Here is a 26,973-nt window from a genome sequence, read left to right on the forward strand (position 1 = left end):
TAACAGGTGCGCCTTGTTAAAAGTTCATTTGTGGAATAACTTTCCTTCTTAATGTGTTTGAGCCGATCAGTTGTGTTGTGACAAGGTAGGGGTGTTATACAGAAGATAGCCCTATTTGGTAAAAGACTAAGTCCATATAATTTCAAGAACTTTGAACGTTTCTTCAAGTGCAGTCGCAAAAACCATCAAGCGCTATGATGAAACTGGCTCTCATGAGGACCGCCACAGAAAAGGAAGACCCAGAGTTACCTCTGCTGCAGATGATAAGTTCATTAGAGTTACCAGCCTCAGATTGCAGCCCAAATAAGTAACAGACACATCTCAACATGAATCAGGTCTTCATGGTCGAATTGCTGCAAAGAAACCACTAGTAAAGGACACCAATAAGAAGAGACTTGCTTGGGCCAAGAAACACGAGCAATGTCTTTTGGTCTGATGAGTCCAAATTGGAGATTTTTGGTTCCAACTGCCATGTCTTTGTGTGACGCAGAGTAGGTGAACGGATGATCTCCGCATGTGTGGTTCCCACAATGGAGGAGGAGGTGTGAGGGTGTGGGGGTGCATTGCTGGTGACACTGTATGTGATTTATTTAGAATTCAAGGCACCCTTAACCAGCATGGCTACCACAGCATTCTGCAGCGATACGCCATCCCATCTGGTTTGTGCTTAAGGGGACTATCATTTGTTTTTCAACAGGACAATGACCCAACAAACCTCCAGGTTGTGTAAGGGCTATTTGACCAATAAGAAGTGTGATGGAGTACTGCATCAGATGACCTGTCCTCCACAATCACCCGACCTCAACCCAGTTGAGATAGTTTGGGATGAGTTGGACCGCAGAGGGAAGGAAAAGCAGTCAACGAGCGCTCAGTATATGTGGGAACTCCTTCAAAATATTTTTAAATACTTAAACTGGGCTTGAATGAGCTTGGCTGGCGCAATGGCACCAAAAAAATGTTTTTGCAAAATGGCAAACCCACCCATATGGCACTCTAGGCAGGCTGAGACAATTGGTAAAAGCAGAATAGTATTTGAAGTTGAACCCAGGTCTGCAGAGCACACCTGTAAAAAAAGGAATTGTAAAATACATGTTTTACTTCTCTTTACAGTTGACAGAAGAGGGTTATGTGAACAGATTGACAATACAAGATTCATTGCGTTGGATTTATTGGTCCCTGTATTTGATGTTGCATTTTGATAAAGGCCTTGCAAATTGAAACGTCATCCTTTTACTGTACTATGTACTATGAGATTGTGTCACAAAAAATATATAATGTACTTACCAATGGCACCTCCATAAAACATATGGAGTTGTTTTAAGATACCATGGCTCATTTAGATATTTGATTTAGAATTTTAGGACCTCCATAGGTATCACCAAAAACTATTTAAAAAAAAGATAAAACATTGAATTTGGCCTTTGCTACTAATGCCCATAGAATAACACATTCATAAATGTGAAAACAGATAGTCAAAAAATAAATCATAAGGAGTAAGATTTTGACACATTCCTTATGATATATTTTTTGACTATCTGTTCTGTCATTTATGAATGTATTACTCTATTGGGATATAAGAAAGCTATGGGGACATAAGATAGCTCAGGAAATATTTTAAAAAAAATGTGGACACATATTTAATCCCTTTTTTGTTGGCACAAAATTACCTCCATACTTCCATTCATATTTTAAACCGGTACCAGGTTACCTTCAGACTTGTCCCGTGATGCTTGCGGGGGTCGTAGAGCAAAACAGTGAACACCATCATTTTTCCATAGAGGTGGTCATAGAGGGGTCAAACTGTTAGGATGCTACAGACATTTTTGTGAGAAGACCGATTTTCGGGATGTCACATGGTCTGACATTCAGATAGTATTCAGACCCCTTTACTTTTTCGTTACAGCCTCATTCTAATTCAATTGATTGGACATGATTTGGAAGGGCACACACCTGTCTATATAAGGTCCCACAGTTGACAGTGCATGTCAGAGCAAAAACCAAGCCATGAGGTCGAAGGCATTGTTTGTAGAGCTCCGCGCCAGGATTGTGTCGAGGCACAGATCTGGGGAAGGGTAAAAATAAAATGTCTGCAGCATTGAAGGTCCCGAAGAACACAGTGGCCTCTTAAATGGAATGATGCCCGGCCAAACTGAGCAATCAGGGGATAAGGGCCTTGGTCAGGGAGGTGACCAAGAACCAGACATTCTGTCAGAGCGCAAGAGTTCCTTTGTGGAGATGGGTGAACCTTCCAGAAGGACAACCATCTCTACAGCACTCCACTAATCAGGCCGTTATGGTAGAGTGGCCAGACGAAAGCCACTCCACAGTAAAAGGCACATGAAGGCCCGCTTGGAGTTTGCCAAAAGACACCTAAAGACTCTCAGACCATGAGAAACAAGATTCTCTGGTCTGATGAAACCAAGATTGAACTTTTTGGCCTGAATGAAAGCTTCACGTCTGAAGGAAACATAGCACCATGCCTACAGTGCAGCATGGTGGTGGCAGCATCATGCTGTGGGTATGTTTTTTCAGCGGCAGGGACTGAGAGACTAGTCAGGATCGAGGGAAAGATGAACGAAGAAAAGTACAGAGGGATCCTTGATGAAAACTTGCTCTAGAGCGGTCAGGACCTTAGACTGGGGTGAAGGTTCAGTGACCCTAAGCACACAGATTGGCCATGTAGTGCATCTTTCCAATTCTGTGCACTTTATTGTCATATTATTTCATAGTTACATAGACAAATGCAATTAATATTTAAGTATGGTTTTCCTTGTGTGTCAATGGGCCGGAAGTTGGAAGACAAACACATTTGAAATGGTTCTGGGTAAAGTGGGCAAGGCTACATAAGGTGAAAAGCACCATTTCTTCTGGCAGTATAAAAACACAAAGTATTCAAACATTTGTTCTAATACTGCTTCCAATAGATTTAGATGACTGTTTGAGCTATGTAAGACACTACCTACTAAAGTCAGCGCCTTGCCCTAAATGTCCTGATATTTCCTGTTTGCAGACCTGTTCTGGCGGCAGTCGTACTTTACCTACAGTATGACTGATGGAATGCAGAATAGGCACGATCACCTAGATAATTCAACAGCTGATCAAACATGAGATGATGTCAGGTGAAGCTGAAATACAGTACAGAACACCAAATCCTGAAGAACATCAAAGCGGAACGAAACAAAAGTTATCATTTTTTTCCTAAGTGTATTTCAGTGGTTATGAGTAGTAGTGCAGTGGTATGTTTGCCTAATACCAAAATGGTATGAAGTAAGGTGGTTTCAATAGGACTCAAATGCTCTAACTAGTGTTTGATACAAGGTAAGGTTGTTTTTATATGCCTCACACTACTTTTCTTTGTTTCTTGAGGTTGGTTCAGAAATGCAACCTCAACAATTTCGACCTAAACACTTTACAAACATTGATGGGTTTTCAATTCACATAGAGTATCATTAAAACTCAGCTATCTCCCCTGTAAGTGACTTCTCTTCATCTCCCTATTTGCCTTACTTTAGCCCAATCCACTGTGCATCAGTCTTCTTTTTCTAACCTAGTGTCCTTGGTGTTGTGCGGGGGGGGGCTTCAAAGATGCTCACTACCTATCTACCTATCATTAGCCATCACAAGCCCCGGAATGTGACTTGGCAGACAATAATGCTTTGTGATCAAACAACTTGTCAGTGCATATGCCCAAGCAAAATAATTATTTGATAGAGGATCAATCAATTTTCCCCCTGCCCCCTGTGTGAGGGAAGAAAGACAGGGAGTGCTGATTGTGCAGAGAGGGGACTATTGCTTCAGGTCAGGGGGTGTGGGGTAGATGGGAGTGGGGAGGGCAGTTCATTTGGATATGTGTTCCACCCCCCTACCTTTCTCATGAATGTTCCATTGCGTGACACCCTCTTCCATCCGCTAATCGCATTTCATAGAAGAAAAAGAAGAGCAGGGTGATGCTTTTAAGGAACGTAAAAAAAAAAAGAGGCAGAGGGTTTCTTTTTAATCTTTAAAATGCCTCAAAAGTGACAGAATACGCTCTGGCTGCCAAGATGTGCGCCAACGTGAGGCTCAGATGGGGAGATAAATATGCTGTGGTCAGCTCCTAGTGTATCTAGGAGAGCGGCGGAGGCAAATTTAATAATGCATTATCATTCACTGGCCAAGGTGAAATCTGCCTGTCCATCAGGAACACACAGCAGCAGGCCTCTGTTTCATGTTACCTTTTGCTGGGGGAATGAACAAGTGCCTTAGTGAGGTGTGAGAGGGATGCACTGTAAGGCACAAGGAGTAAGGCATTGTTGCTTGGCTATGCTTGCTATTCTACTCCAGACTGTCAGAAAAGAGAGAGAAAAAAGTACTTTGAGACAACTGCCGATGTAAAAAATGGCTTTATATATACATTGGATTGAATATGAGTAATTGAATATCAAAGCACTCATTGTATTGGATTAGGCCGAAGCACATTAGCCATACAGTGGTTAGGGTTAGGGTTATTTTCAACAGAATGATGAAAAAAGTATAACCAGGCACTTGGTCCCCCCCATACTTTACATATCAGAGCATCTGCTATTATGCATATTACAATATAGCCAGCCCATATTGTACCTGCGTGCCCTTGGACAGAAGCAGAAAACAATTAGTAGGATTATGTCCAATTCTGGAAATTTGCGATTCAAAGTAACAACACATACCGCTTCTACAACTGTTACAGTCAGATAAGGTTGACCCTGAATATGAATTACTGTATTTTTCCTCACCTTTTCTAAATAGCCATTTTGTGAGGTTGTTTGTCTCATTTCATGTTTACATGTAAATAGTAATTAGGCGATGCTACATTACCAACATGCCAAGCACCACATACTCAGCCAAGGTAAACACCAGCATTTGTGTCCCAAATGGCACCATAATCCCTATATAGTACACTACTTTTGATCAGGACCCATAGGACTATTCTCTAAAGTAGGCCATTATAGAGAAAAGGGTGCCATTTGGAATACATTCTAGCTTTCAGCAGCCTTAGTCGTTAGCGACTTCACTAACAGTTCATCATGTTTACAGACTAGCCACGCCACAAATGCTATTTGTGTGCTTTTCCTTTGTAAAGCCTATAAAACACAGAAACAGCCTCTTGGAGGCAGGAGTTATTCAGAACAGTGCCTCTTATCACATTGCAGTCTGGTAGCTAGCTGACTTGAGGACATTGCGAGTCAAACCTTCACATTTTCCCTCTACGGATATTACACTGCTATACATGGCTTTTATAACCTTTCACTGGGAAACTAAATCATTCATAATAAAGAGATAGAGAGACAGACTGAGAGACAGAGATAATAGGGGGTGGAGGGACACTTCTTGACGACTAATTCTCTCTCTTTCTCCTCCCTTTCTACGGGTGTTTTTGAAAGGCGTATTCCAGTCACCTTGACTTTGCCGCGCGGCCGTCTCTTACAGAGTCTGTTGCTTATCCCGCCTGACCCTGGCCTGTCAATTAGGTGTTTAAAAATTAATCTCTTTAACTGGAAATACCATGCCACGGCTTTCTTCCGTCTGCAAATTAAGTGTTATTAATTCGAGCAGCCGCGGCGGCAAAGCCCAATAAGCCCAATATGTTATCAAAACAGATTTCCACACGTTTAACACGTCCTGCCCTTAAGTATTTTTTATAACTGTGAAACCAGGACCCGCTAATGGATTTGTATTCATTTTTCAAACCCCCTTTTAGGCTTGTAGCAATTGCAGAGAGAGTCGGAGCTCTTCTCTCTCTAACCCTCTAACTCTCTAAGCTGGGCCTTTTTAAGAGTTTACTAAACATTTGGCTTTCCTATTTCCGCTTAGGTCTTTTGTCTTCCTTTGAGATCGACTCAGTATATTCAGTCTGGATTAGCGCCAGCTAATGTCGTTAGAACACAACACAACAGAAGAGAACAGCATTGGATACTCCCTGTAGGATTGCAATGCCATGCAATGACACCAATATGTCTGCCCGACTGTCTTACTGGACACAAACACTATACTGTAGCTCTGATTTAGCACAGCACACTACTTGGCTAATGCTTGTTTCAAAGATGCCAATTATGTGTGATTTAGGTTATGTTTAAATGTTAAATGTACAGTAATTGGTGTGTGTGCGTTTGTGTGTGTATGTGTGCGTATGTGTGTGCGCGTATGTGAGTGTGCATGCAAGCATGCATGTATTCCTGTTTGTGTTTTAGTTTTATGAACAGGCTTCTCTGCCTGGATCTGAATGAAGATTCAAAGAAGTTGTGTTACAGTAAATTAGGGTTAAAGGGGTAATGAAAGGCGAGATATAATGCTGCATTAAAACTATCAGCACACATTAGTCAACTTCAGTGACAAGTAGGCTACAGTTTCTTTATTACTTTTTAGTACCATATAGAAAATGTGTGGAAAATCTGATTGTTTCTACAAAATTATACTTATTCCCCCATTTTATCCAATGGAATCAGGATGCACTTTACATGTCTCTGTGTGATCAGATACACCAGGATGATCCATTTATCCGAGGTGGGACATTATCAGTCCATCTCACAGTGTGTCAACAAGGATACATAACATTTACACAGGAAGTGAGAATAAATCCCATTACAGTCAAACCTTTCCCCTTTTAGAATATGGTTTACAGAATCATTTTACAGATTGGTTGCTTTCCAAGTCTCCTTGTGTCATACGAGACCTGTCAGTCATTCTAGCCGCTACAGTTGTGTGACGTCATGACTAGACTATAGTTCCAGACCCGGGTGGAAATAGTATTTGTTCTCTTTCAGATGCATCAAGCATTAGATTGGTGTTTGGCGTGACAGATGTGCAGGTTTACTACTTTTGAGAGTATTCCATTGGTTCCATTGCACCACTGTAAGTGAATAGAAACATCTAGCGCATTTTCACACATAACATTTTTACATTAAATAAAAATCAACAAATGCATAAGTCAATGTATCACAGAGTTGCCACAATGACAGTCAGCTGCACTGGTAAAATTAAACGTCTGGTGCCCTGGATTTCGTTGTTCTCCAGCTACTTCTCCCGAGATGTTTGGCTAATCAATATATCTGTTTGTGCTTTTCATCTGCCATATGGTTTCTACAGCAACACCGGAGTGTTGCGCATATTGCTTGTGTTTAAAAAGGCTTCTCCCCCAGTAAATCAAATCATGTTCAATGTTTGATATCTAAAATGTGTTTAAAACCAAAGGCTTCCGTGTCTTTTATTCTGCCTTGTTTGTCAACTACCTGCTGTTTCACAAGACGCGGCTTGTCGAAAGTGATCACCACAGACTTCCCTTCGTGAAGCGATTCAATTAGCTTGATGTGAGATACATAGCTGGCCTTTGTACTTTTGCCGTTTCAATTTTTTTATGAAACATCATCATATCATCAAATCCTATTTGCAACCGATCGTTACTTTCCAACAATAATTGTGCTAAAAAAGTTGAAAAGACACCCGAAAGCTATACCATCTGGTTGTGAGCTAGAATGAGGATGGACTGGACTTGAAGTTATAAAGCGTTTTCAACTACAACAAATGGTCTTTGTCCTTTGTCATCAAAGAGGATGTGGAAAAGGGCGGAGAGAGAGTTTCTGTCAGTGCAGTATCTGTGTAGTTTGACTGTCTTCAATAGCAGATACTTACTGATGAGAGGTCTTTATAGCAACAAATGGTCTTTGTCCTTTGTCATCAAAGAGGATGTGGAAAAGAAGCTATGAAGCTACAGAAGCTATGTCTCCGCTCTTTTCCACATCCTCTTTAATGACAAAGGACAAAGACCATTTGTTGCTATAAAGACCTCTCATCAGTAAGTATCTGCTATTGAAGACAGTCAAACTACACAGATACTGCACTGACAGAAACTGTCTTCAATAGCAGATACTTACTGATGAGAGATCTTTATAGCAACAAATGATTGGTTGCATTACAGTGTCAGTAACGGTGTACTTTGTCTTCGATAGCCGATGCGAGCAGATATTATTAACCCTCATATATGGAGGCAGAGGCAGAACACTGCATCCTACAGTCCCCTCCCCTGTTCTCTCTCTCTGAGTATAATGCATGAGATTAATTTAATTCTCGACCAAGACCATAAAGATCAAACAAGTGGAGAAATATCATTAAACCATTGGAATGTTATCTCATTTGTCTAAACAAACTGATCCGATGAACAATCCTAATTAAAAAGCTTGCCATAAACAAAGCAGCAAATCGCAGACCTCCTCCTCTCCATCCCTCCCTCCCTCCTCTTCCCTCGCTCTTTAACAATGGAACACATTTATATTATTAATCTAATGCATCATGTATCATATCATTACAGTTCAATATATCAATCAGTCATTTTATTTCCTTCACTTAAAGCTTTTATTGGGATTACTTTGGTTATTAAGTTGGGTTCTAATGTATTGGTTACCAGCGCTGGATCTGCCGACCGAATACAATCTCTCTTATCTCACCGCATAAAGCTGTGTGTGTTATTCAAATTGCCTCATTTATTATGATAGCTTCCTCATGTAAATTGTGCTGACTGCTCGCCCTTGCACACTCCTCATTAGACTAATGAAAACCTTCAAACGAAAAAACTAAACAACCTGCCAAATAAAGGTCCAGGGTTATTATGAAAATTACAACTGTGGGAGCTGCGAGAAGCTCTCTTCATTAATTCATGCTCAGCAAATTGGTAACTAATTTAGTTGCACTCCTCTGCATTAATGGGTTATTTTATAAAAATGTTTTTCTGCAGAACCGAGACCTCTGGTACAACGCGCTGGAGAGCCCGGAATCCTAATCAACACTGGTGACATATTAGGAATTTACAATCTCAATAATAATGTGGTCGTGTTTGTTTGTGTGTGTGTTACATAAATGGATTGTCTGGTTTTCACCCCCCCCCCCCCCCACCTTCTCTCTCTATCACATATCATAGGACATCACAGGTCTGAATTGTCAACAAAACTGTAATGTGTGTATGGTAGAACAGCATGGTGTTAATAGGCTGAGGTTTATGTGTTATGTCTCTGTTTATGCAAAGACTGGTTGAGTGTGTTGAGGTGAGCACTGAGCAGAGTAGTACAGAGAATGTAGATGGGGGTAGAAGAAGATCATGTTGGTTAATATTCATGGTTATTACACTATGTCCCCCGATGGTCACAGCTCTGCACACTGTAACACACACATGTAGACACACACACGCACGCACGCATGCACGCACACACACACACACACACACACACACACACACACACACACACACACACACACACACACACACACACACACACACACAGCCACAGCCGTGGAGTTTGACCTATGAATTCAGAGCATGATCACACTAATTATTACTATTTACTACTTCATATTGTGAGTGGAAGGACTAGAGCTGATCTCCACTTTGGGCTAATTGTTAGCCGCTAACCAAAAGGGAACACACAGCCCAATGATTTCCACTGTGGTTTTGTTATCATTATCAACCTCCCACCTCCACCACACCACACCCCACCCCACCCAACACCACACAAACCCAATCCCAGCACAGCTCTAAACCATCATAGAATACTAAAATAAATTATTTGCATCATTTTATGTTTAACTCACAGCGTTATACATTTGTATCTGCTCCCTGTTTGAGTAAAATTGTTTAATAAATGTTTCTAAATCTTGCTTAATAGAGGGGAATGGTAGTGGAATGAATCTACAGTATAGAGACTTATCTAAGCATTTAGCAGACTACCTATCATAAATAAAGGTACATTTTCACCTAGTATTTACTAAGATGACTTACCTTTCTGGTATTTGTTAGAATTAAACCATAAGTGAACAAGTAGTAATCATTTTTTTTAATCAGTTAAAATAATTTACCATTATATTGACATATGTAAACACAAACATTTTTCAATATTCAATACATGGTTGCATTGCGGTTGTCATAACCAAACTAAACCACGAATGGAACATACATAGACGTATGGAATGTAAATACGATACATTGCAAGGTACAGTGCCTTCAGAAAGTATTCACACCCCTTGACTTTTTCCACATATTGTTGTGTTACAGCCTGAATTAAAAATATGATTAAATTCAGATTTTTTTGTCACTAGCCTACACACAATATCACATAATGTCAAAGTGGAATTGTTTTTCGACAAATTATTAAAAATGAAAAGCAGAAATGTTTTGAGTCAATAAGTATTAAACCCCTTTGTTATGGCAAGCCTAAACATGTTCAGGAGTAAAAATGTGCTTAACAAGTCACATAATATGTTGCATGGTCTCATTCTGTGTGCAATAATATTGTTTAACATGATTTTTGAATGACAACCTCATCTCTGTACCCCACACATACAATTATCTGTAAGGTCCTTCAGTTGAGCAGTGAATGTCAAAAACAGATTCAACCACAAAGAGCAGGGAGGTTTTCCAATGTCTCACAAAGAAGGGCACCAATTGGTAGATTGGTAATAAAAAAATTGACATTGAATATCCCTTTGAGCTTGGTGAAATTATTAATTACACTTTGGATGGTGTATCAATATACCCAGCCAATACAAAGATATAGGCGTCCTTCCTTACTCAGTTGCCAGAGAGGAAGGAAACAGCTCAGGGATTTCACAACGAGGCCAATGGTGACTTTAAAACAGTTACAGCGTTTAATGGCTGTGATAGGAGAAAACTGAAGATGCATCAACAACATTGTAGTTACTCCACAATACTAACCTAATTGACAGAGGTAATACTGCAAAGAATGTCGCCAAGCAATTCACTTCTTGTCCTGAATACAAAGTGTTATGTTTGGGGCAAATACAATACAACACATTACTGAGTACCACTCTCCATATTTTCAAGCATAGTGGTGGCTGGATCATGTTATGGGTATGTTTGTAATAATTAAGGACTGGAGAGTTAATCAGGATTTTACAAAAATCTGAATGGAGCTTAGCACAGGAAAAATCTGAGAGGACAACCTGGCTCAAACTGCTTTCCCCCCAGACACTTGGAGATGAATTCAACTTTCAACAGGACAATAACCTAAAACACATCTACAGTGAGGGAAAAAAGTATTTGATCCCCTGCTGATTTTGTGCATTTGCCCACTGACAAAGGAATTATCAGTCTATAATTGTAATGGTAGGTTTATGAACAGTGAGAGACAGAATAACAACAACAAAAATCCAGAAAAACGCATGTCAAAAATGTTATAAATTGATTTGCATTTTAATGAGGGAAATAAGTATTTGACCCCTCTGCAAAACATAACTTAGCACTTGGTGGCAAAACCCTTGTTGGCAATCACAGAGGTCAGACGTTTCTTGTAGTTGGCCACCAGGTTTGCACACATCTCAGGAAGGATTTTGTCCCACTCCTCTTTGCAGATCTTCTCCAAGTCATTAAGGTTTCGAGGCTGACGTTTGGCAACTCGAACCTTCAGCTCCCTCCACAGATTTTCTATGGGATTAAGGTCTGGAGACTGGTTAGGCCACTCCAGGACCTTAATGTGCTTCTTCTTGAGCCACTCCTTTGTTGCCTTGGCCGTGTGTTTTGGGTCATTGTCATGCTGGAATACCCATCCACGACCCATTTTCAATGCCCTGGCTGAGGGAAGGAGGTTCTCACCCAAGATTTGACCGTACAGTTGTCCTGTCCCCTTAGCAGAAAAACACCCCCAAAGCATAATGTTTCCACCTCCATGTTTGACGGTGGGGATGGTGTTCTTGGGGTCATAGGCAGCATTCCTCCTCCTCCAAACACGGCGAGTTGAGTTGATGCCAAAGAGCTCCATTTGGGTCTCATCTGACCACACCACTTTCACCCAGTTGTCCTCTAAATCATTCAGATGTTCATTGGTAAACTTCAGACGTGCATTTATATGTGCTTTCTTGAGCAGGGGGACCTTGCGGGCGCTGCAGGATTTCAGTTCTTCACGGCGTAGTGTGTTACCAATTGTTTTCTTGGTGACTATGGTCCCAGCTGCCTTGAGATCATTGACAAGATCCTCCCGTGTAGTTCTGGGCTGATTCCTCACCGTTCTCATGATCATTGCAACTCCATGAGGTGAGATCTTGCATGGAGCCCCAGGCCGAGGGAGATTGACAGTTCTTTTGTGTTTCTTCCATTTGCGAATAATCGCACCAACTGTTGTCACCTTCTCACCAAGCTGCTTGGCGATGGTCTTGTAGCCCATTCCAGCCTTGTTTAGGTCTACAATCTTGTCCCTGACATCCTTGGAGAGCTCTTTGGTCTTGGCCATGGTGGAGAGTTTGGAATCTGATTGATTGATTGCTTCTGTGGACAGGTGTCTTTTATACAGGTAACAAACTGAGATTAGGAGGACTGGAGAGTTAATCAGGCTCCTAATCTCAGCTCGTTACCTGTATAAAAGACACATGGGAGCCAGAAATCTTTCTGATTGAGAGGGGGTCAAATACTTATTTCCCTCATTAAAATGCAAATCAATTTATAACATTTTTGACATGTGTTTTTTTGGATTGTTTTGTTGTTAATCTGTCTCTCACTGTTCAAATAAACCTACCATTAAAATTATAGACTGATCATTTCTTTGTCAGTGGGCAAACGTACAAAATCAGCAGGGGATCAAATACTTTTTTCCCTCACTGTATACTGGAGTTGCTTACCAAGAAGACAGTGAATGTTCTTGAGTGGCAAATCTGCATGCACATCTATGGCAAGACTTTAAAATGGTTGTCTAGCAATGATCAACAACTAATTTGACAAAGCTTGAAGAATTTTGAAAAGAATAATGAGAAAATATTGTACAGTCCAGGTGTGCAATGCTCTTACAGACTTACTTACTTAATCACAGCTGAAATCGCTGCCAAAGTTGAACACTTATTAACGCATTGGTGTGAATACTTATGTAAATTAGATATTTCTGTACTTAATTTTAAATACAGTACATTTGCTAAAATGTCTAAAAACATGTTTTCACTTTGTCATTATGGGGTATTGCATGTAGACGGGTGATATATATTTAATCCATTTTGTATTCAGGCTGTAACACAACAAAATGTGGAATAAGTTAAGAGGTATGAATAGTTTCTGAAGGCACTCTATATGTATGAAGATAGGACACATATCTTACCTTTGTTAACGTGCATATAGGTTTTTCAATAGGACACGTCTTACCTTTGTGCATCCTCTTTGCTTCGTGACTCATGTCGTGGGCCAGGTCGCCTTCTTTAGGCCCAGGCAGAATGCTAGGGGAGAGGCCCAGCAGAGCTTGGTTCATTTGGTTCATAGAAAGACCATTCTGATGTATGGCTGGAGAGGAGAGAGAGAGTAGTAAAGGTGAGCTAGAAGATGTCTTTGTCTCTTAGAGTTGACCTGTATATGCCCTGTTTTTGGAAATGAACAGCTAGCTATCAAATTTTGAACACGTGGATGACTCAGAATAAGTGTTTTTCAATTCTGGTCCTAAGGACCCCTAGTGTACATGGATTTGTTCCATCCCAGCACTAATATACCTGATTAAACTGATCAATTGTACTAATCATCAAATTAATCATCTAGCACTTGATTAGTTGAATCAGGTGTGTTACTACTGTTGGGCTGAAACAAAAACCTACACACCCAGTGAGTAACTAGGACTAGGATTGAAGAGCACTACAAAATCCCAAATCAGTCAATTTATCGGTTCAGTACAACAAAAACAACAATATCAAAATTGGGTTAGTGGGTTAGCGGGGTCGGTTTGTTTACTTGCGGAACTGAACACGCAGTTAGCCAGTCTGACTCGTTGCATGGGGAGGGAATAGGGGGACGTACGTATCCTGTCTGAGGAGCTCTCTGTGTGGGCCGGTGAGCTGGAAACACTGCTGCTGCGGTGGGACGACGGGTGGCTGCCGGGCCTCCTGCCGTCCTCTAAGGAAGGGGTGGGGGAGGGACTGTCTGGGACACGCTCCTGTCAATGACAGAGGGACATCAGTGACAAGGTCATCAGTGACAACTAAGGTCCATGAAAGTAGATGCTATGTAATCAATGTACATTTCCATAGTGCTTCCCACTCTATCATCGCAGTCAAAAGTTCAGGATAAGTAACTTTAAATGTCCAAAGCTGTATGTTAGTTATACACAGTGCGTGTCCATTCTGCCAGTTTATCTCAATGACTGAGGTGACTATTCTTCAGGGCATGCTCTGTTTGTTGCTGTGTCATGGCAGCCATGTTGTAATGTGTTTACTATACAGTTTAGTAAATTAAGTCCATTCTAGAAGTTTACCTTGATTACTGAGGTGACCATTCTGCAGGGCAGGCTCTGCTGCTGTGCCACATCGGCCATGTTGGAATATAACAGTGTTTCCCAATCCTGGTCCTGGGGACCCAAATGGGTGCATATTTTATTTTTGCCCTAGTTATGGGTCCTAAGGATAAGGATTGGGAAACACTGTCATATAATACAATACTTTATAGTTTAGTATTATGTTTATTATACACAGCTTACCTTGATGACTGAAGTGACCATTCTGCAGGGCAGGCTCTGTTGCTGTGCGACGGCGGCCATGTTGGCGATGGTGCTAAGGTGGTTCATCTGGCTCATTGCCATGGTGACAGAAGCAGGGGGCAAGCTGCACGGGATCAGGGGATGGGGCATCATCATGAAGGGCAGTTCCAAACCTACAACAGGTGAGAAAAGTGATTGGTTAACGGAAACCATGGTTGATTGGTTCATCTGGATTGGAGTAAATTGATCGGTTAATTGGTTAATTTGACATAAAGGTAACCAATAAGGGCTGGTTTCAGTCATAGCCTTCTACAATGTTAAGATTTTTGTTAGACCATAAGAAAAAGCTTTATCTAAATGTAACTGTAAAACCCTATTCACATGTGACTAGTATTACTAGAGAACGTTGGTTATGTAATTATTACCGCAGAATGTCCCTTATTCCAGAGCATTTTTTTCTTCAAAACTGATCCCTGTAAATCGTATTTTTTTTAAATAAATTGACAGTTATGACAGAAGCCTGGAGGTTTTTTTCTAGGCGTGAAGATATTTCAACAAGTCTCGGTGATAACAGGGCAACACTGATAACTTGAGCCTGGTTCCCAAGTTTAGAAACCATACCAAACCATCTTTGGTATATTGTAGCCATAACATTTGAATTTAGGAAGCTTGGTCATAATCACTATTTTATGTTGGGATATTTTATTAGAAGACATCCTACAGTAAATGCCCCCCAGCTTTCAGATTTGAGCTAAACGGTGCACTTGCACTTGAGATGCGTTTTTAGGCTATGGATGACAAAGTTAAATTGTAATTTCCTAATGTTTAGCTCAGGTGTATGCTGCTGCTTTGCGATCTATTAACAGCAAGGGTTGTATTAAATAGGAGCAATATTTTTTACTGATGCATTTGGCGATGTTCAATTAATTCACACAAAACGTATAAACAAAAGCATTTACTGTGAAAATTGACACATGTAGGCCCTTCATATATAGGCTATGCACAACTATTTATCGAATCAGTTGTTGTTTTCTTGCTCAAAATGCGAGCAACACCTGTCAAACTCAGACATTTCTCTCAAAACACAGGGATGTCAATTAGCACAGGACTAGTATTATCAGCAGTAGCTTATTCTGTCTGGAATTGTTACTCTCCTGCCATGTAAAAATAACTGCCATGGCAGATTCGGACAGGGCTAAAATGACAGATATGGTGTTTTGTGCTCGTGCACATAATTACATTACTCGACCTCCACCAGCAAAACTAATCCCATACGAATAGGGCTTAAAAATGCAAATACCGCATTTTAAATTTGATTGAATTAAGATTTACTGAAATATTCTTTCTCTCATACCGAGGTTGGTGGCCATGCTGGTATAACCTACAGATCACTGATACTAACATGCCATGCAATGCCAAAATAACAACATAAAAGTATTATTATCAAACAAAACTACACTACTTTACTCTAATAAATTTAGCGGGATGAGTTAAACCCGGTCCTTTCCTACAGTATATTTTGAGGTGTAAATGTTTAACAACAGATATTAATAATAGATACCATAATTGTAATGAAAATGGTAATGATGATAACAGTAGTTCAAAGCCAAAAGTTTACACAGCCATAAAAGGCACATCAATTATTCTGTGGCTGTAAAAAAGTCCACGTTATGGAAAAAGGGCTCACTACTTACACATAAGGCATAATCTCAGGCTGCATCCCAAATGGCACCCTATTCTTTATACAAATAGGGTGCCATTTGGGACAAACAAAAGAAGGCAATCATTGGAAGCCATTACCCAAATGACTTGTTAAAACACGCTAATAACAAAACAAGTATCTTCAGAACTACAGTGTGACAAATGGCTACAGGCTAATTACTGGATAGTGTATAGGGATTGTCTGGACTTTTAACTCTTACAACAACAGGGAACTTTCAATTCATTTCGGCTCTGTTCTGTGATCTGCATTGGCCACCGTACCCCATTACGAGATCATATATCTAACAAATGTTTCAAATTATTACATTTTGGCTCTGTAATTAGTGATCTAATTGGTCAAAGTGGAGAGATTAGTTGGCCAGAAATGTAAGGAATGCTCTGCTGTGCCTTTAGATGGTACAGTATAATGAAAACGGTCTAACTTTCAAAGAACATGAGCACAGCTAGGTGTGTGTTTCGGAAGCCACAAGGACCCTACTCTCTGCACTAACACCAGCTTTAATATTGCTTCTATCAATGCATTTGTCTGCATCATTTCCAATCCCCCATATCTTTTTTTTATAAATATATTATACAAAAAAAAAAAAAAAAATATATATATATATATATATATATATATATACAGTACCAGTCAAAAGTTTGGACACACCAACTCATTCCAGGGTTTTTCTTTAGTTTTACTATTTTCTACATTGTAGAATAACAGTGAAGACATAAAAAATATGACATAACACATATGTAATCATGTAGTAACCAAAAAATATTAAACAAATCTAAATATATATTATATTTGAGATTCTTCAAAGTAGCCACCCTTTGCCTTGATGACAGTGTTGGGTTCACCTAGGGGTCATGATAAGGGCTGTACCAAAATGTTTGATGTATTAGAATAATTGATTATGCATATGTTGTATTAATAGAAGGGGAGGGGTTATAAGACCCCTCCCTCCTTACATTTATAGGGTATTAGACTACAGATGAACAATATATATATTCATTATAGAGGTTTAGAATTTTTCCACAGTTGTTTTCTAGTTTTCTCTCTCTCTCTCTTATAAAGAGACCCTCTCTGAGAAATGTGTGACTGAGACAGAACTCTGCAGGGGAGTGTAGGGGATAAGACTAGTCAAACATTCCACAATAAATCAACTTTGAGGAGTGGACATTTACTGCTAAGTTTTTAGATAACACTAAAAGCCATTGTTAATATAGCTTTGTAGGCATGGTTTTGGTCACAGGAGTAAAAGGTAATGACGTAGGTAGTGACATCACCAGGGCTGGACTTAGGGTTTAACAAAACAACTTGAGACCTTTTGTTTGATGCAGAACGTACTCGGAAACATGCGTGCAATGTTCCTGATTGTCAACTTCTGTCTGCAATTGCATTATTAAAGGTTTTTGAATGATTTAATTAAAGATATTGTCATAACGCTAATTTCACCAATGAGCCAATGATTGACAAGGACGAATGGAACGAACCCTAACAACAGCTTTGCACAAAATAGAAAATAGTAAAAATTGTTGCGACGTGACTATCATTAATGTGATGACGGTTATTTTATCAAATCAATTACAGTGGCTTGCGAAAGTATTCACCTCCTTTGGCATAGTTTTGATGTCTTCACTATTATTCTACAATGAAGAAAATAGTACAAATAAAGTAAAATCTTTGAATGAGTAGGTGTGTCCAAACTTTTGACTGGTACTGCTTATATATTTGTATATATATTATTTTCCCCTAACCCTACCACCCCTCCCTAATTGGAGTAAACTAATGGATAACAACACTTAGGCTTCTACTTCCAGCTAATGCATACTATGTACATTTTACGGACACAGTATATTTGACATTAGTTATCTTTTGTTTGTTTTTAGTCCCATGATTCAGCTACCCTCAACCCCTCCATCTATCTCTGAAGATCCTTCCACCACTTCTTTGGGGGGCATTGAACTTGGCGGGATGAAAAGTGACTGGGAACATGTTGGTCTTGTTCCTTTGCCACTAAGATGCTTCCCCTTGAAGTAGTTTAAAGCCAAAATCTAAAAACCAGATTTAAAAAAAATATTATTTTGGCAGTTTGGCTCTATAGAAAAGAAGAGAAAAAACACAGCTAGAACCACCACACAAAGCTAATCCACAAAACAGCTCTGCTTTTGCGAGAAAACATCAGTTGCCAACAAGGGGCAAGGCGATCTACACCGCAAAGAAAACCACAAAAGACAAGGGCTGTGAAATGAAAGACACAGAGGTAGTCCTTCTCTCCGTTGTTCCCTCCCATTCCTCCCGAATCATGTTGATTTCCATAAGAAAGATGGCATGCAGATTCCGAGTGGCAAGCATTCCCAAACATGAAGAAGGCGAGGGAGAAAAAAACCAAGGCGTGCACCTTCAGTCCCACCAACTTTTCCGTTGGATCTCTGTTTCTGAATCAATTAACTCTCAGCATCCTGGGCTCAATTAAAACAGTGCCACAGAGGGCCTGATGTCAGGGGTACTTACAGTGAGACATCATGGAGAGGCCCACTGTACGTATGTGTGTATCTACATTTCCAATGCACTCAAGGGCCAACGTGGGGAGCGCTATTCTGCCTTTGAGGGATACAGACGGCGAAGTGCACAAGCACACATGCAGCGCAGGCATGTGCAAGAACACAGACCGAAACACACACACACACTGCGTCTGACATACATCTTCAAGAAATCAACATACACATAAGGGGAGAGAGATTAAAATAAAAAAAATCATTGCCTGAGACTGATATGACTTTGCTTTTGTCATTCAAATACTGTTTTATCAATCATAGTCCTGAGTGATGTCTCTTGTGTTAACCACTGTATTGTACTTCTATGGTATGTCTCAGTCTGAAAGGTACACACACACACACACACACACACACACACACACACACACACACACACACACACATACAAATGATCTCTCTCAACCAATGATGTTTCCTCCATAAAGGCCCATTCAGTTGACTGTAGGAGAACCTGCTGTAGGCCAAGATGAGTTCATATAGTCCTTTTATGGGGGATTGTAAGGCACTGGGCACAAAGAGATTGGTTTGGATTGGTTGGATTCAATGTAATAGATTAGGTGTTGTTGGAACGTTGCTGAGTGTTTTATTTGTTTATTTGAGGGGGTGTTTTTCTTCAGACATATTGTTGCTGGCTTTGTTTTGGATGGGATTCAATTACTTTTCCCAGGTACTTACAGTATATGATGAATTTATACTGAATGGGTTAGAATTAGATTGGCCAACTATTGTCATTTTAAATAATATGGACATTGGTATGAGTGCGTGTGTGACTGCATTGTTTGTTTTTGACCCCTTTCAATAAATGTTTTGAACAATCCGAAAAGGACCTAACTTGATCAACATTACAGTAAGTGAGGTTTTAATTTAACCACATCGCTAGATGCATTCATTTGTCAGTTACTGTTATTCCCCTATACAGTAGCTCAACTTCAGCGAGTTTAATTCCCATGTGTTGCTTTCCTAGTGAAAGGCATAAACAACAGCATTTTGAGTAATTTACCTGGAGTAAGCCCTAGGGACTTCTAAAGGTAAACTCCTACTTAGCTACCATCATTAAAACATAACATGAATTAATACGCAGGCAAACAGCTCAAGCAATGGGTAATACAGTACTTTGGAAGTGCACGCATGAATAAGCAACAATCCAAATCATGGAGGATAAATGGAATGAATTCGAACACCCTTCGGAAAGATCACATGATTAAAAAGGTGTTGACACATGGAGTAGGTCTGGAAAACGACAAGCAGGTTCAAGTATTAATACAAAATCAGTTGATGAAGGGTTTAACATGATTAAAAAGAGGGCAATAATTGCTACCTCTTTCAATGACGAAAATGACTGAGTCATTAACCTGAAGTGATGCAATATCCTCTATTGTTAATCCTTCTGGTGTTCTAGCGGGGTGTGTGTGTGTGTGTGTGTGTGTGTGTGTGTGTGTGTGTGTGTGTGTGTGTGTGTGCGTGCGTGCAAACACATACCCAGAAACGCACACACATCCCCTACACACACACACACACATACGGGCACACGCATACACAGACATAAAGACACATATACACAGACACCACAGGGGGTTGGTGGCACCTTAATTGGGGAGAACAGGCTCATGGAGAGGAGTAACTGGAATAGTATCAAGTACACCAAACACAGTGTTTCCAGGTGTTTGATGCCATTCCATGAGCTCCCTTCCGGCCATTATTATGAGCCTTCAGCAGCCTTCTGTGACAGACACGCACACACTTCCCCTTCACGTACAATCACACACACAAACAAACACACACACCCACACAGAGACTACACACAACACACATGACATTCCTATAGCAGCAGCATGAAAGAGATACACATACTTTCCAATGATTCAGGTGAGAACACTTGCATACTTATCTCATGTAATGTAATGTAAATTAATGTTAGAGAAAGTAATGATAACAAAACATCTTTGGTTTGATGAGGTAGCATAATGACTTGCCTCCCCCTGAACCGCTATGCGCACATTTACTCTAGTGTTGCACGGTATACTTAAACTTTGGTACTTTTTCAATACTAGAACATTAAAAACTATTCGGTGCTAGAATTGTTGTTACATTCGGTACTTCTGTCAAATGTATCTCACGGATCAAGCCTGTCTATCAGCGCAGCCGACCCCTTATTATAGCGCGCAACGTGCCTACTCTACTTTCTCATTGCTAGCCTGCACTGAGAGTCTGGGCCGCATTATGTTAGCACCCCACTCATGCTGCACAGAAGTTAACATACTTGAATAATGCGACACATCATGAAGAAATGTTGAAACTGTTCATTACTGTTCGCAAAACAATGTCCAAACAGGCTAGAACACTTTACAATGCAAGAAGATACTGGTACCTTCCAGCTTTGTAGGCAAACTTTAGCTTTCCTAAAGCTAACATAAATTCACTACCCTAGTACTTTGTTTGTAATACCATAATGAAAAATATGCTGATTTCAAAGCTGATTGCCACCAAAAAAATATTCATTCACTTATTTGGCCTCTTCACATCTCTCCCAAAGATTATCCATTTCCTCAGTGAACTGACTGTGCTCTGACAGGCCGCCCCCCCTCTTGCCTTGTGCATGATGTCATTACTGGTTAAAGACAGCGCACATTTTTATAAAAGAAGCAACTTCTATGCAAACGTTGTTGATCAGTACAATTAAATCATTCCCAAACGGAAGGGAAATTTGTTTGTTTGTCATCTGTAGCCCATGAAATCAGCCAAAACAAGCTCAATAGCTCAATGCATGCACACACTCCTACTGAAAATGCATTCACCATGAATTCACCTGTATTGTGGATAGGCCTAGGCTACATATTTTTGATTTACCCAGTTTATCAATATAGATTTAAAAACAAAGTAAAATGTACTGTATGATTGTATTATTGATTAATTAATGCATACATGGCTGTCTGAAAATTGTTGACATGAATGATAATGAACTCAAAAGATGCCCAAATATTGAACAGAGCAGTAGCTGAATTTATCTGTCTGGATCAAGTGCCATTCTGTGACTTTGGCTAATATGCCTTTTTCTTTTGCCGTGGGGTCGTTTTGGTATGGTTTTGGTATTGAGTATCATGATGGTATCGAGTATTGTGATACTAAACCTGGTGTTGGTATCGTGACAACACTAATGTACTCACACATACACACACACACAGTATATCATGTGTTAGGAAATACCCTAGAGACAGACAGTGTTATTTGTCCTGTAAGTATATAAAAAATTCTGCCAGTAGCCACCTACTCCAGATTACTGAGGCAGTGATGCAATCAATTGCAGATAGCGGTTTTCTGGGGATATCGCTTTCAGAAGTGTGTTTTAAATAAAGTGTCAACTCCTTCCATCTGGGATATCCTCCATCCAGGATATTCTGGTGAACATATCATACACATTTGATTGACTGAATCAATCCACATCACTACTTACAGGCTGTCTATGAAAATAGAATGAATGGTTACAAGAGGTTGAAAAGATCATTCTGTTTAGATAATTCTGTCATGGAGTCACAATGTAGTATCTACGTATCTGTGATTTGATGATCATTACATTTGTCATAAACAAAAACATGATGATATGTCTTTCATAATGTCTCAATCCATCTCACAAGATAATTCCAAAATTACACATTTTCCAAATGAACAATGTGCTTGAAAATAACAAGCCGCACTAAATGTTGACCCGAAACTATCCAATTACCACATTTATGTAATGCGCTAAACAACTTGAGGGAGCGACAGTGATGTTATAGACCAGGGTCGTTTAAATTTTCTGTTGCAAAAAGTATTGCTACGGTGTGCCCCAATATAAACAACCCAGATTAACCTAATAATCCACATGGCTAGGGATGCCCAGGACGTCCAAGCCTCCAGGAGACATTGATATTAACCTTGACCATACTGTTCACATTTCTAGTGTGGGTCTGGGCCCATCTAACTTGACATTTGTCACAGGTCACTCACAATAAACTGCTAAACACACACACAAACACGAGCACAATCATACACACACACACACACACACACACACACACACACACACACACACACACACACACACACACACACACACACACACACACACACACACACACACACACACACACACACACACACACACACAGAGAACCCATTACTAGCAGCTATTACTACTGACGGTGTAATATATCCCCTGCCAATCAATAGAGTTCTTGTGTCAGTGACACGCCAAGCAGATAGAGGAATTATTTCCATGTGATACTTAGTAAAAGGCCTCTCCCCCTCTTAAAAAGATTGCTTTCAGTCAACGGGCGAGCCGTTGTTATTTGATTCATGCCGCTCTCCGCCGTCATATGGGTGCCGTTTGGGGATCGGTTTACATGTGCTGGTCATCAGATCATCAGTTTTAATTACAAAATTAGCATTACTCTCTCTGGCCTGTTCTCTTCATCTATAACCATCGGTCCTTGAGAGAAAATCAGTACAATCGCTCAAAATTCGTCACTTATTTATTTTATTTAACAAGGCAAGTCAGTTAAGAACAAGCTCTTATTTACAATGACGGTCTACCCCGGCCAAACCCTAACCTGGGCGACGCAGGGCCAATTGTGCACCGCCCTATGGGACTTCCAATCCCAGCCGGTTGTGACACAGCCTGGAATTGAACCAGGGTCTGTACTGACACCTCCAGCACTGAGATGCAGTGCCTTAGACCGCTGCACCACTCGGAAGCCTACTTATGTGATTATTGCAAACGCAATTAGGTGAAACAGGAAAGGAAGACCCAGAGTTACCTCTGCTGCAGAGGATAAATTCTTTATAGTTACCAGCCTTCTTTTTTTGTAATTTTTTTTATCCGGCGCCGACAGAGATGGCCGCCTCGCTTCGCGTTCTCAGGAAACTATGCAGTATTTCATTTTTTTATGTATTATTTATTACATTGTTACCCCAGGAAATCTTAAAAGTTTTATTACATACTTTTATGTAATAAAATAAATAAAAGAACTTTTAGATATAAGAGCAATGTCAACTTACCAACATTACGACCAGGAATTCGACTTTAAAGAAGAGGATCCTCTGTTTGGTCTGTTTGGTCCACCACCCAGGACAATGGATCGGATCCCAGCCGGCGACTCAAAACAATGGCACCGCAGGAGGGGCAGAAGAAGCGATCTTCTGGTCAGGCTCCGTAGACGGGCACATCGCGCACCGCTCCCGAGTTTACTACTCAACAACGTCCAGTGTCTTGACAACAAGGTAGACGAAATCCGAGCAAGGGTTGCCTTCCAGAGAGACATCAGAGATTGTAACGTTCTTTGTTTCACGGAAACGTGGTTCACTCGAGACATGCTATCGGAGTCGGTACAGCCACCTGGTTTCTTCTCGCATCACGCTGACAGATAAAAATATCTCTCTGGTAAGAAGAAGGGCGGGGGGGTATGCCTTATGATTAACGAGACATGGTGTGATCATAACAACATACAGGAACTCAAGTCCTTTTGCTCACCTGACCTAGAATTCCTTATCAAATGTCGACCGCATTATCTACCAAGAGAATTCTCTTCGATTATAATCACAGCCGTATATATCCCCCCCCCCCACCCCCCAAGCAGACACATCTATGGCCCTGAATGAACTTCACTGGACTCTATGCAAACTAGAAACCACATATCCTAAGGCTGCATTCATTGTAGCTGTGGATTTTAACAAGGCTAATCTGAGTTACCTCTGCTGCAGAGGACAAATTCTTTATAGTTACCAGCCTTCTTTTTTTGTATTTTTTTTTTATCCGGCGCCGACAGAGATGGCCGCCTCGCTTCGCGTTCTCAGGAAACTATGCAGTATTTCATTTTTTATGTATTATTTATTACATTGTTACCCCAGGAAATCTTAAGTTTTATTACATACAGCCGGGAGGAACTATTAGATATAAGAGCAATGTCAACTTACCAACATTACGACCAGGAATTCGACTTTAAAGAAGAGGATCCTCTGTTTGGTCTGTTTGGTCCACCACCCAGGACAATGGATCGGATCCCAGCCGGCGACTCAAAACAACGGCACCGCAGGAGGGGCAGAAGAAGCGATCTTCTGGTCAGGCTCCGTAGACGGGCACATCGCGCACCGCTCCCGAGTTTACTACTCGACAACGTCCAGTGTCTTGACAACAAGGTAGACGAAATCCGAGCAAGGGTTGCCTTCCAGAGAGACATCAGAGATTGTAACGTTCTTTGTTTCACGGAAACGTGGTTCACTCGAGACATGCTATCGAAGTCGGTACAGCCACCTGGTTTCTTCTCGCATCACGCTGACAGATACAAATATCTGATGTTGTTGTTATGATACCTTATGATTAACGAGACATGGTGTGATCATAACAACATACAGGAACTCAAGTCCTTTTGCTCACCTGACCTAGAATTCCTTATCAAATGTCGACCGCATTATCTACCAAGAGAATTCTCTTCGATTATAATCACAGCCGTATATATCCCCCCCCCACCCCCCAAGCAGACACATCTATGGCCCTGAATGAACTTCACTGGACTCTATGTAAACTAGAATCCACATATCCTGAGGCTGCATTCATTGTAGCTGGGGATTTTAACAAGGCTAATCTGAAAACCAGACTCCCTAAATTTTAGCAGCATACTGAATGCGGTACCCGGGCAGAAAAAATCCTGGACCATTGTTACTCTAACTTCCGCGACGCATACAAAGCCCTGCCCTGCCCTCATTTCGGAAAATCTGACCACGACTCCATTTTGGTACTCACAGCCTATAGACAGAAACTAAAACAGGAAACGCTCGTGCTCAGGTCTGTACAACGCTGGTCCGACCAATCTGATTCCACGCTCAAGATTGCTTTGATCACGTGGACTGGGATATGTTCTGCATAGCGTTGGATAATAACATTGATGAATACACTGATTCGGTGAGCGAGTTTATTAGCAAGTGCTTCGGTGATGTTGTACCCACAGCAACTATTAAAACCTTCGCCAACCAGAAACCATGGATTGATGGCAGCATTCATGCAAAACTGAAAGCACAAACCACTGCTTTTAATCAGGTCAAGGCGACCAGAAACATGACCGAATACAAACAGTGTAGCTATTCCCGCCGCAAGGCAATCAAACAAGCTAAGCATCAGTATAGAGACAAAGTAGAGTCACAATTCAACGGCTCAGACATGAGAGGAATGTGGCAGGGTCTACAGTCAATCACGGACTACAAAAAAAACCAGCCCCGTCTTGGACCACGATGTCCTGCTCCCAGACAAACTAACCAACTTCATTGCTCGCTTTGAGGACAATACAGTGCCAACGACATGGCCCGCTACCAATATCCAGAAAAACGCATGTCAAAAATGTTATAAATTGCATGGAGCCCCCTCGGCCTGGGGCTCCATGCAAGATCTCACCTCGTGGAGTTGCAATGATCATGAGAATGGTGAGGAATCAGCCCAGAACGACACGGGAGGATCTTGTCAATGATCTCAAGGCATCTGGGACCATAGTCACCAAGAAAACAATTGGTAACACACTACACCGTGAAGGACTGAAATCCTGCGCGCCCGCAAGGTCCCCCTGCTCAAGAATACATATACATGCCCGTCTGAAGTTTGCCAATGAACATCTGAATGACTCAGAGGACAACTGGTTGTTGTGGTCAGATAAGACCAAAATGGAGCTCTTTGACATCAACTCAACTCGCCGTGTTTGGAGGAGGAGGAATGCTGCCTGTGACCCCAAGAACACCATCTCCACTGTCAAACATGGAGGTGGAAACATTATGCTTTGGGGGTGTTTTTCTGCTAAGGGGATAGGACAAGTTCACCGCATCAAAGGGACGATGGACTGGGCCATGTACCGTCAAATCTTGGGTGAGAACCTCCTTCCCTCGGCCAGGGCATTGAAAATGGGTCGTGGATGGATATTCCAGCATGACAATGAAACCAAAACACACGGCCAAGGCAACAAAGGAGTGGCTCAAGAAGAAGCACATTAAGGTCCTGGAGTGGCCTAGCCAGTCTCCAGACCTTAATCCCATAGAAAATCTGTGGAGGGAGCTGAAGGTTCGAGTTGCCAAACGTCAGCCTCGAAACCTTAATGACTTGGAGAAGATCTGCAAAGAGGAGTGGGACAAAATCCCTCCTGAGATGTCTGCAAACCTGGTGGCCAAGTACAAGAAACGTCTGACCTCTGTGATTGCCAACAAGGGTTTTGCCACCAAGTACTATGTCATGTTTTGC

At 40.9% G+C, this 26,973-nt stretch overlaps 1 protein-coding gene across 6 annotated transcripts in view; it reads right to left on the bottom strand.

Annotated features, from left to right (window-relative positions):
* The window catches only part of LOC106586049 (dachshund homolog 1), a 276,691-nt gene that overhangs the window by 52,026 nt on the left and 197,692 nt on the right, over positions 1-26,973 (bottom strand). For 2 of the 6 annotated variants that reach the window (XM_014172867.2, XM_014172864.2), the window contains 4 exons: positions 14,457-14,629; positions 14,235-14,327; positions 13,715-13,916; positions 13,142-13,276 (listed from right to left, as the gene is read on the bottom strand). In XM_014172867.2, coding sequence (XP_014028342.1) covers positions 13,142-13,276; positions 13,715-13,916; positions 14,235-14,327; positions 14,457-14,629 — 603 coding nt within the window. The remainder of the gene's footprint in view (positions 1-13,141; positions 13,277-13,714; positions 13,917-14,234; positions 14,328-14,456; positions 14,630-26,973) is intronic. The other 4 variants (XM_045707806.1, XM_014172866.2, XM_014172865.2 and 1 more) reach the window with 3 other exon arrangements.

This window comes from Salmo salar, chromosome ssa25, assembly GCF_905237065.1.
Source record: "Salmo salar chromosome ssa25, Ssal_v3.1, whole genome shotgun sequence".
NCBI lineage: Eukaryota > Metazoa > Chordata > Actinopteri > Salmoniformes > Salmonidae > Salmo > Salmo salar.